The sequence below is a fragment of the Dreissena polymorpha genome, chromosome 3, assembly GCF_020536995.1.
Source record: "Dreissena polymorpha isolate Duluth1 chromosome 3, UMN_Dpol_1.0, whole genome shotgun sequence".
Lineage (NCBI taxonomy): Eukaryota > Metazoa > Mollusca > Bivalvia > Myida > Dreissenidae > Dreissena > Dreissena polymorpha.
Genome location: NC_068357.1, coordinates 108,848,885 through 108,861,543, shown reverse-complemented (window position 1 = coordinate 108,861,543; position 12,659 = coordinate 108,848,885). Strand labels below are relative to the sequence as shown.

The following is a 12,659-nucleotide window of genomic DNA, read 5'->3' as shown; positions in this document are numbered from 1 at the left end:
TACCTTGTAACGAAAAGTCGAAATACAAACTTTTTAGAGATTACAGTGAAAACTTGATACAACATGTTAACGTGAAATCTAACGATCTTGGTCAACACATGGTAGCAACGCTAAAACATACGTATTTACGTATTAATACAGTATGAACTTATGTTTAATTTACTTTAAAAAAAATCCTCGATTTGTTTAATACGAAACCAGTTCGTTTGAGAGCTAGTCTAGATTACCTGCCCCTGTCACTTTGTAATATTATAGCACGACGGGAACCAGAATAGTTCAATTACGCATGCTTGTTTTTCAGTGCGTCAGGCACGTATGATTAAACAAATCAAGCATGCGATTTGTACAAATCACGCCAATGCCGTGCACAATGTCACAGGTTAATGAGCAATAAACATCATATAAACACTCGCGCGTCCGTTTGACACATGCCTGAATGAATTCGATCTACGAACAACCCCAACATTAAATTTCGCGTCAATTGTTTTATCAATGTCAACTAATATTTTAATACGCATTCAGTCTCATAAGTCATACAAGCGTTAAAGTAAATCGGGTAAAGTGAATCATGTTTATTTCTGTACGTCGTTCACCATAACACTGTCAGTTGTCCCTTTCTTAAAAACAAACAAAATATTTGTTTAGTAGTAAAAAGATTTTATCACTTTAATATAACGGTTTAATGCGCTTTTTCGTTTTTTATTGATGACATAAATCTATTAAAACGAGTTCACTTAATTTGTAATATCAATATTTCAGGACTGCAGATTCTATGGCATGGTATGATACTTTTGTCGTTGTAAAACAATATTTTTATCATACGGTCACTTACATTTTAAGGGATTAGCCTAACGTCAAATTTGTTCATAATGAATTTTTACGCGTTGACTTTGTTGCGAGCTACTGTGATATGAGATGGTTAAAGTGTGTGTATTTCGGAGTGTGTGAGGTCCCTCCGCGTCTGAGGCTGAAATAATGAGGACCCGGAGTGTGTCTCATATCTCGTCCCTATTAAATGGTGTTATATTTAAAAAAGCAGTGACGAAGTTTGAAAGTTTGAATTATAACTGCAAATTACAACTATTTGGTTATACTGAAACACATTCAATTTTAGCGGGGTCTTGTGCTTTGGAGGGAGGGGGGGGGGGGCAGCGGAGTACATCCCACCTGTCCAGTATGGCGATCATATGCGTCGGGAGAGGACATTGAACCCGGATCGCCTAGGTGAAAAGCGCGTGTAACAAGCAATGGGCTTACCAGCCAGACCCATAGTAAAAGTGAAGTCCCGCGAGCTATTAGTTCAATATTTACATATCGAGGTCAGTGATGATTCAAATAAGATGATTCGATTGGTTCTTGCTATCTGCATAAAAAGCCAATTAAATCATCGTTTATTTTCAAACATCAAGAAAAGCATCCATTATTTAACGCATGGTAGAAATGAATATCCTCGAGTTATTTGTTCAAATTTTGCGTGAAACGTCAGACATAGTCATTCAATTGATCCTATTGGTTCGTTCCTATCTGAATAAATAGCCAATACTATCATCGTTTATTGTAAATAGAAGATGATGTCACCTTGCTCCTTAACGCATGTTTGGTTGTAACAATTGAACATTATTTCTTCATTCTATACATAGATGGTGACGTCACTAAGTTAAGACCGGTGTGACACAATGTTATTTCTTTAAATTAGGAATGTTGGCGAATTTGCGGGTAACGTAACCAGAAAACTTTTTTATTTGAACGAAAATATTCTTTTCACAAGCGAACTAGCCGCTTCAAAAATTTCATTCTCGCTTTTTCAATGATTTCTTTTACAAAAGATTTATCCCATTACCCATTAGATACGTATTTTTACGCATTTATAGTCCCTTAGAAAGTTCAATTTAATTTAAGACGTTTATTCCTAAATTCAAGTTTTAAAGGCTTAATTTTCAACCCTTAAATACGGATGAGCAGCAAACAGCATACAAACTGAACAGACTGCGTGTTACTTACACGCTGTTCTGGTTTTGTGCTGGTTTCATATAGCCATTTTCACTTTACTTCTGAGTGGGAAACGGATAATAGTTGTGACGGTATTTATTTGAAGGAATTCAAAAACGCAAACATTGTTCCATTTCATTTTATTCCACTTTAAACCACGATAAAAGCAACAAAACATTTAAACAATATACATAATTCAGCGATACAATGGAGAGTTTGCAACTGACATTTTTTTTAAATATCTAGGTAGTAGATAATTTTAGCAATATATTTGTTAAAACATGGTCAATTTCTTGTGGGTTAAATTCTTTAGGGGATGAACAACAATGTTGTCGCAAAATGAGTATGTACCTACATATTAACAGAAACACTGTATTTCACTCACATACACTTAGTATTCGGTGCAATGCAATAACAATGTTTTTAATAAATATACCGATAGTTTGGAAATTTAAAAGGATGAATTCTCTGTGAAATGTATAAGTTATCACAATCTTTGACATAAGCAAGCTCCGAACTCAAGACAAGCAAAATATAGAGTGGGTTTCACTTTCTTGAAAGGGTCTTGTTCAAAGTTAAACTTAAATAAAACAATTTGCGAAAACTGAACCTGTCCCTTGTATGTTATATTTCACCTGGTGGATATACATGGGTTTTAAATCAACTTATAAAAGAATAATGACATATCAACATTAATTATGTTCTGCAATCCACCAACAAGACAGTATAACAGTTAAATAATCCTGAATAATTCTACAGGCTCCTTTTAATTAATTTTTTCAGGGGGGGGGTCTTCATGTTCCAAAATATGAAACTATTCCTTTTAAGTCCCTCCTAGCATTGCATTTCATAACGATCTAGAAATCCCAAATAAAGATAATAGATTCATAAGCTCTTCTTACCACAGCCTCTACACCCCTACACCAACCCTCATTGATTATATTCAGGCTTTCCATGTTCCTCTCTCCTACTATTAGGGAAATCTCTTCCCATTTTGGTTTTACATCGCACACAAATCAATGACACTCCACGAAACCTACAGAATCAAAGTCAACATCGTTTACTGCATTAAGTAGGTTTCTATATAAGAGAGTAGGTTGGCAATTAGTTTTCTGTGTATTATATGTTTTGAGCACTTTTCTAGTCAACGTTTAGGGTTTCTCAGCAATTTTTGATGTAAAGTCCCCAATGTTCAGTCCCATTCTTCCAAATGTTCCTCATCTCCATCAGGCCCTTGTCCCGCCTCAGCCCCTGCCCCCTGGCCCCCCTCCTCAGGATTCCCCACCCGGATGTTGTTCATCAGGTCCCTCATGGCGTCCATGAGTGCCCCCACTCCCTGACGTAGGGGCTGGCCCTCGCCACCCACCGCTCCGTCGGGAACTGCCTCCTGATCGAAATTACATCATTTATGTTGTAAAGTAATGTAAATAAGTTTATGAGGGTTGCTCAGCGAAAATGAGATTTTATGCATGTGCATAAGCAGTCCGCACAGGCTTATCAGGGAAAAATCAAGCATAGGCGGAAAGTGTTGTCCGTGATAAGCCTGTAAAGACTGCACAGGCTAATCTATGATGACCATTCAATTAAAAGGACACATGTTTACACATAAACTGGACTTTGTCAGCAGTCACAAATTGCGCCCGACCCTGCATGAAGAAATATGTTATGAGTTGTAACAATGAAGAATCAATATACCCCTATGTTTCAAATAGGGGCATTATATACATTTGAAAATATCTTCCACTTCTTAAAAAAAACAGGAAAAATCCCATCATTTAACATTATAACTTTTTTAATATTTATGCACCGTCAAAAAAAGTATATTACTCACATTTGGGTTAAAGTTTGGCATCAGAGATCGCAGGAACATTGAGAATGCACTACTTTCTGTCTGGGCTCGACTAGGTCTAAAATTAAATGGATATTACATATAAGTACTTTAACCCTTTCCCACTCAGAAGCAAAGTGAATGTAAATGCTAATGTATATAAGGGTTGGGAATGAAGCCTTAAAAACTTGAATCATGCAAGAAAGGACTTAAATTAAATGTAACATTCTAAGAGACCACAAATGCGTCAAAATACTTATCTAAGTGGTAAAGGGTTCAAACATGTTTGGTTGAAATGGTTTGGCAACTATTGACTTAACATGAAAAGCAAGATATCTCAAAAAATAATTTTACATTGACTTGTGGCTGTATATGGTAAACTTTACAAGCAATCAAAATTAAAAGAAATTTTGATCACAGGTTACAGAAACTAACAAGCACTGTAAGATGTGTTTCGCAATCATGGTAAAGAAAATTAAACAAAAAACAACATGAAACAACATCCTTTTAATATGCAAAAAGCAAAGTAAATTTTACATGATGCATCTACCTTTTTCTTTTTAATATTTAAAACACAAAGTAATTTATAGAAAATGTGGAGAATACCTAGAGGGGCGTTTATATGCTTCCACAGAATCCAGGGGTGGAAGTGGGTCATAACTCAAAACCGTGCTGGCCACGTCCTGCAATGTACCATACAAAAAGAGGTTTAATGCATGTGCGTAGTGTCAACCCTGATTAGCCTGTGAAGATTGCATCGGCTAATCTGGGACAACACTTTACGCTCAGGCTTTAAACCCCCTTTTCACAGAGCACGGCTCATTTAAATTGAGGTATAATTTTGCAATTTTTCTTAGGATTATTAAAATTGCACCAGCACAACTTAACATCATAAGATCATAAGGAACAATGCTCAAGATCTTGAATCCATGTAGTATGCTTTTTAGAGCTATTGCAAACTTCATTAACAATCAAATAAATGCTTGCTTTGCAAAATGAACATTCACAATAGTAGGATATTGGCAATTTTTAGAATTTCTGAAAAACAAAAATTTATGAATACAGGTAACATGTGTAACATGTCGAACATATACCTGAGGAAGAGTTGCTGTTGCTGAACGAATTTCAGACACCAAAATATGGCGGTATATGTTCCTTGGTGTGCCTTTGTATCGGGACAACCGTCTGTGAAGATAAGTGTACAACAACAATTTATAAACAGCATCAACACACAATGAGAATTTAATATTTAACAATGGTGTGAAATTCTGTGAATTAACAGATGGATATGTAATATTGGAATTATCTGGATTGGAACCTTACATTTTGCCAAATACATATATACAACAACAGATTTTTAAAAACACGTAAACCCACCCCTCTCCCAGCATAAATATTGTTTAAATGGCTTGCATCCAATGCAGTTTGACATGTATCAGTTAATAACACAAATTGCAATATGGGTAATATAACAGGCTGCAACAGATTTTTTTAACAAAAACATTACAATCATGTGAAAATGCATTAATGCATGTACTGCTGCCTACCCCTACCATAATATATCTAATGATTAATTTAAGAGTAAAATGTTCTGATGGTGTTTTATCACAATTGAAGGTATTTCTTAAGATATGTTTTTATGAGTGTAAAAGTACTTAAAATTTATTATGTAGTTTCATGTGAAAAGCTACTTTGACCTTGACCTTTGGCCTGTTAACATCAAAATGTATAGACCTCTTTCTTTGCTACCAAGAAACCAAGCTATCAATGTTGATGATGGTAGGTCTAAGCAATTTTATGATATTGTCAAAAAAGAAAAGGTCTTTGGAACAACTATTCAACTGACTGATGGACAGGTTCAAAGCTAACACCACAGCTTGTTTGAAGGAGAACATTATAATACTTATGCATGGGTAAAATAAACATGTACTATCAAATTTATTTAAGTATAAAAGTGATATCAATTGGTGAAAATAAAAAAAAGAAGAAAAGATAATGACCTTTTAAGGGAATCATAGTTTTAGATTGATTCCTAAACAACTGCACAACTAAACATGAATTTTTAAACACTACACACTAGAATTCAATATAACAGATATGCTTAACAGGACCTCATGTGTATGTGTTTTAAAAGGCCTGTGTAAGAAAAGATCATTAAGAATAACTCAAAAAAAGGCAAAACAACATTGTCTTGTTTGAATAATTGCCATTTTTGGGAAAACTGTAGCCATTTTCTCAATATAGTTACAATTGGCAGCAATGGCGTGGCGCTTGATAGCCAAAACTCTGCATTACTTTGTTTTGTATGTTTCCACGAGAGGATCTTTCTGTGCGACTCGTGCCAGCACTGCCTTCACGTTCCTCTCAAGCCACTCCATGACGTTGGGAACCTTCCAGCACACGTGACAGCGGCCAGCGTACAGCGCTATCAGCTGCTTTAGGGCTACTGGGTCACTAAAGTTTATGATGTCACATGTATATGAGCCTTGTTCTGGGAAAACTAGGCTTAATACATGTGCGTAAAGTGTTGTTCCAGATAAGCCTGTTTAGTAGGCACAGGCTAATCAGCGACAACACTTTCCGCCTACACTTAATTTTGGTTAACAAGGTACTTCCTTTTAACACAAAAGTTAATAAAAGAAGACAACGTCATCCCTAATAAACCTGTCCCTACTGCACAGGCTAATCTGGGATTACAATTTATGCACATGCATTAAGACTAGTTTTCCCAGAATGAGGCTCATATCACTTATGGGTACAGTGCTACCGAGTTACTAGAACAAATGACAAGTGGGTACAGTGCTACTCAGTCACTATAATAAATGGCCCATAGCTAGAGTGATACTGAGTCAAAAGAATAAATGACCTATGGCTTAAGTGATACATTGATAATAGGTCACTAGAATGACTACAGTAAGACTGGGTCACTAGAATAACTGACCTATCACTATAGTGCTAGTGTTTTTTTTAGGAGGGCAAAGGGGCATGGCGCATTCCTTTCAAAAAGGGCATTTTAACGCGCAGTTAGGCAAAAAAAAGTCAAAAACGTTCCGTGAATACCTGCTTTTAGGAGAAACATTTAATCAGAGGCAGGTGTGCGAAACAAAAAAAATATAAACACGCAGATTTAATGGTAATTGATGTATTTAACTTACTTTAATTAATATTATTTAATATATATACCTTGCAAGTTCCATGCTGTTTCAAACTTTCAGTAAACTGTACAGCACGACAAACATAATAAAGCAATATATGCATATGAATCTGATTATAAACAGATCCACTAACATATAAGTGAAACCATGTTTGTCTTATCCCGTTTTCTAATGATAATATTGTCAGATTTTTAACTTTGCAAGTAAACTGGCGCTAACGATTTGCAAACACTCGTTTCCATGGCAATCATCTACTGAGTAGATTACTAATAAATATGTTGTTGGTATCGAACACGTTTTGTGCATCGTTGATTATTATAGGCATTTCATTAATCCCGTCTAAATGTATGATCTCCATTGTTAATTCGATCATTATTTGCCATTTTTGCCGATAGGCACAATTAATTTTCTTTATAGTCCGCCATCTTGTAAAGTTGTTAAAATGATGTAAGCGACAGTTGTGCATAGCAACGTAAATTCGTATACGTCCTCCTTATTCTCGATTCGCTTTTTGTTTAATTAGTATTCGTTACAGTTATTGTTTCAAAAATAAATTATCTTAAAGACGATAACAACCAAGATAAAACTTTTTTCAAAAATTTATTATGCCCAAAAATAAATGTTTTGATATAAATGAATAATGCATGAAATGCATAAGTTTAACGAGGATAACTTCGAGTTTTCATTACAAGTCTCCGAAATAACTGTCCAAGATTTTATCGTGGTGGAGTACACATTACGGGGTGTGTGTGCTTGTTACAACAAAGCCACTGAGATTATCGATTGATATTGACACGGGGTTATTCACGCATGACTAATTCACAACCGCGGGAATCTTCGCTGCCTTAGGGCCATACTCAGATACATTCGGCTTAGAAGTATGGTCAAGCGGCGATAAAGATGTTATCAATAAGGGCGCATGGCGGCTTTTAAGAGGACGGAAAACAGTGGATGCTCATGAAAGGGCAGGGCTGCGGCCTTTGGAAAAGGCAGCGTGGCGCTAAATGGCTTTGAAAGGGGCAGCGTGGCGCGGCAAAAAAAGGGCATGGCGCCGCGCCACGCTAAAACGGCCTGGAAAAAACACTAAGTGCTACTGGGTCACTAGAAAAATTGGCATATCACTAAAGTGCTACTAAGTCACTAGAATAAATGGCATATGGGTACAGTGCTACGGTTCAATAGTATAAATGACATATCACTACAGTGATACTGGGTAACTAGAATAACTGACCTATCAGCACAGTGCTACTGGGTCACTAGAATAAATGACCTATCACTACATTGATACTGGGTCACTAGAATAAATGACCTATCACTACATTGATACTGAGTCACTAGAATAAATGACCTATCATTACATTGATACTGGGTCACTAGAATAAATGATCTATCACTGCATTGATACTGGGTCACTAGAATAAATGACCTATCATTACATTGATACTGGGTCACTAGAATAAATGATCTATCACTACATTGATACTGGGTCACTAGAATAAAATTTAATGACCTATCACTACATTGATACTGGGTCACTATAATAAATGACCTATCACTACAGTGCTACTGGGCACTAGAATAACTGACCTATCACTACAGTGCTACTGGGTCACTAGAATAAATGACATATAAGTACAGTGCTACTGGTTCACTAGAATAAATGACATATCACTACAGTGCTACTGGGTCACTAGAATAAATTACATATGAGTAAAATGCTACATGTTTCACTTGAGTAACATCAAAATATGGTAGGTTTAATCTGTTTAACTTTAAGTTCTCTTATTCCTATTTTTTCAATATATTTTCCACATTAATTATTCATGTCATAAGTAATATATAACAATATGCCACACAGTTTAAAAGCATGTTATTATCATAAACTTAAACATCATGTACATGTAAACAATACCAATATTTAGGTATGGAGCAGGTTGACCTCAACCTGCACATACCTATGAGCAAGGTAAAAACCGATTTAAATGAAAATTTGGAAATCTTATTACACTGAACATTAATCTTGAAAACAGCAGCTTAGTGAAAATAGCTTTCTGAAATCAAAATAAAACCAGAACAGCCTGCAAGTATCCTGCAGTCTTTTCAATTTGTATGCTGTTTACTGCTAATCAGTATCTGAGGGTTGGAAATGAAGGCTTTAAAATTTGATTCAAGTAAGAAAGGTCATATATTTAATTTGATTTCCTGGGGAACATCAAATTCATCAAAGTGTGTATCTGAGAGGTAAAAGGGTTAATCAATGCCCCTAAAGGTTGAAGAAAAGCCCTACTCATATTCGGCTTGTTTGAAGAATGCATGTGTTGCTGAAGCGTCCGCCTGCACTCCACACTTGTCCAACAGAGGGGCCAGCACGCCTGGGAACATGAGGAGGCTTTCCTGAAGCTTGAAGCAACAAACAAATAAGCCTGGTTCTATGAAAACTGGGCTTAATGCATGTGCGTAAAGTGTCGTCCCAGATTAGCCTGTGCAGTCCGCACAGGCTAATCAGGGACAACACTTTCCGCTTTTATGGTATTTTTTGTCTCAAGGAAGTCCCTTTTTACCGAAAATCAAGTTTAGGCGGAAAGTGTTGTCCCTGATTAGCCTGTGAATCCACGACACGTGTTGTTTACCTGGTATCGAGACGTCACATCCGAAAAGTCAGAGTACTCGATTGCATTAGGCAACAGGCAAACAAAACTTTGAAAATTTGATTCACTGAACATATTTATAGAAACTGAAACAGTAATTTATCTTTTTTTATAACTTCTGTTTACCACCTAACAAGTTTCAATTTTATTGGTCAATCTTCTTTTGAGCAAGAAAAGTAAAAGTGCTCAAGAAATGCAAAAATGTTTGCAATATGTTCAAATAAAATTTAGGCATAATATGTTACTATAAACAGATATGATAAAATAAGCATCCAATCCAGACAGGGTATACCCATTGAGGATGTGTATATTGTCATGTCAACTTTTTCGTGATGTGTGCCCACAGATTGTCCCATGCAACATTTTCTGAGAATCGGGAAAAAGTAAAATATTTTTCTTTAAAATAAATCAAATACTTGAAAGTGTTGTGTTTACACTAGCGCTATTGTCTGCCTTACTTTGCAATTTTATTTATGAGAAAATTTAATAAAGAGGACAGAACAAATTTAATTGAATAGGGTTAAATTTGGATTATTTCAGTTGAAGTACTGAAGTACCTTTTTGTCTGCTTTTTCTATAAGTGTTGCATCCCCTTCTGTCTGCAGAAAGTAGGCCAGCGGCAAAGAAAATGCAAAGTTTGGAAGCTGTGATAAGTTTCTGTGAGCCTGCAGAAAAAAGCATATACAGAATTAAAGTGATATTATGGGCATCTAACAGTTTATATGTCTATCGCAACCGTTGTTTATATTTGGTGTTTTCACTTCATATACACTTATATTTGTTAATGCAGCATCAACATACTAAAACAATACTAAAGCAAGATGAGTTGCAGATAATTGGTCAGTAACCTCAGTTAAACTAACATTTTTGACCTGTTAATTCTTTTCAGCTCAATTCAACAGTGAAAAATGCCCATAATATCACTTTAACTCAGTTATGAACCACACCCTGCTTTTATAGTTTAAGCCTAAGGTCTCTTTGTTCATTTTGAAATGAAGTGTGCACAACTTTAAATGAAAACTGTAAATCAAATAAACAGCATGAATGCAATAATGCATAATACAATCCACATTTAAATCTTAAATCAGACTTTCATAATACTTTGAAATCAAGGCCAGAATTCATGTTCATATGAATAACCTGTCCGACATCCCTGATCAGCTGGGATCATCCCGGACATGTAGTATCATAAGTTTCTTGGAGTCCCATAATTGAAAAGACATTATATAGCTGTGAAGGTGTATGTTAAATCAATGAATTCGATTAAAATAATGTCCTGCTTATCTCTGAAAAAGTCCCACCTCCCACTCGTTGTAAAGCCGTATCAGAAACTCGTAGTCCGTGGCCCGAATTGCGTAGAAATCAATCATCAGCAGCGCACACAGTGGGTCCGCGTCGGGGTCTAGACTGGGAAAGGAATGTTAACATAATGCATACAAATCTCATCACCAACGCGCACAGTGGGTCTGCGTCGGGGTCTAGACTGGGAAAGGAATGTTAACATAATGCATACAAATCTCATCACCAATGCGCACAGGGGGTCCGCATCAAGGTCTAGACTGGGAAAGGAATGTTAACATAATGCATACAAATCTCATCACCAATGCGCACAGGGGGTCCGCATCAAGGTCTAGACTGGGAAAGGAATGTTAACATAATGCATACAAATCTCATCACCAATGCGCACAGGGGGTCCGCATCAAGGTCTAGACTGAGAAAGAAATGTTAACATAATGCATACAAATCTCATCACCAACGCGCACAGTGGGTCTGCGTCGGGGTCTAGACTGGGAAAGGAATGTTAACATAATGCATACAAATCTCATCACCAATGCGCACAGGGGGTCCGCATCAAGGTCTAGACTGGGAAAGGAATGTTAACATAATGCATACAAATCTCATCACCAACGCGCACAGTGGGTCTGCGTCGGGGTCTACACTGGGAAAGGAACGTTAACATAATGCATACAAATCTCATCGACAACGCGCACAGTGGGTCTGCGTCGGGGTCTAGACTGGGAAAGGAATGTTAACATAATGCATACAAATCTCATCACCAACGCGCACAGGGTGTCCGCATTAAGATCTAGACTGGGAAAGGAATGTTAACATAATGCATACAAATCTCATCAACAACGCGCACAGGGGGTCCGCATCAAGGTCTAGGCAGGGAGAGGAATGTTAACATAATGCATACAAATCTCATCACCAACGCGCACAGGGGGTCTGCATCGGGGTCTAGACTGGGAAAGGAATGTTAACATAATGCATACAAATCTCATCGACAACGCGCACAGGGGGTCCGCATCAAGGTCTAGACTGGGAAAGGAATGTTAACATAATGCATACAAATCTCATCACCAACGCGCACAGGGGGTCCGCATCAAGGTCTAGACTGGGAAAGGAATGTTAACATGATGCATACAAATCTCATCACCAACGCGCACAGGGGGTCCGCATCAAGGTCTAGACTGGGAAAGGAATGTTAACATAATGCATACAAATCTCATCAACAATGCGCACAGGGGGTCCGCATCAAGGTCTAGACTGGGAAAGGAATGTTAACATGATGCATACAAATCTCATCACCAAAGCGCACAGGGGGTCCGCATCAAGGTCTAGACTGGGAAAGGAATGTTAACATGATGCATACAAATCTCATCACCAAAGCGCACAGGGGGTCCGCATCAAGGTCTAGACTGGGAAAGGAATGTTAACATGATGCATACAAATCTCATCACCAATGCGCACAGGGGGTCCGCATCAAGGTCTAGACTGGGAAAGGAATGTTAACATGATGCATACAAATCTCATCACCAATGCGCACAGGGGGTCCGCATCAAGGTCTAGACTGGGAAAGGAATGTTAACATAATGCATACAAATCTCATCACCAACGCGCACAGGGGGTCCGCATCAAGGTCTAGACTGGGAAAGGAATGTTAACATAATGCATACAAATCTCATCACCAACGCGCACAGGGGGTCCGCATCAAGGTCTAGACTGGGAAAGGAATGTTAACATGATGCATACAAATCT

General features: G+C 37.3%; 1 protein-coding gene across 1 annotated transcript in view; it reads right to left on the bottom strand.

Moving 5' to 3' along the window:
* Positions 1 to 2,114: 2,114 nt before the first annotated feature.
* The window catches only part of LOC127870954 (transcription factor 25-like), a 42,490-nt gene continuing 31,945 nt past the window's right edge, over positions 2,115 to 12,659 (bottom strand). The window contains exons 11-18 of the mRNA XM_052413558.1: positions 10,922 to 11,027; positions 10,178 to 10,285; positions 9,260 to 9,372; positions 6,113 to 6,271; positions 4,912 to 5,002; positions 4,424 to 4,500; positions 3,821 to 3,896; positions 2,115 to 3,376 (exon numbers count right to left, since the gene is read on the bottom strand). Coding sequence (XP_052269518.1) covers positions 3,182 to 3,376; positions 3,821 to 3,896; positions 4,424 to 4,500; positions 4,912 to 5,002; positions 6,113 to 6,271; positions 9,260 to 9,372; positions 10,178 to 10,285; positions 10,922 to 11,027 — 925 coding nt within the window. The 3' untranslated portion in view covers positions 2,115 to 3,181. The remainder of the gene's footprint in view (positions 3,377 to 3,820; positions 3,897 to 4,423; positions 4,501 to 4,911; positions 5,003 to 6,112; positions 6,272 to 9,259; positions 9,373 to 10,177; positions 10,286 to 10,921; positions 11,028 to 12,659) is intronic.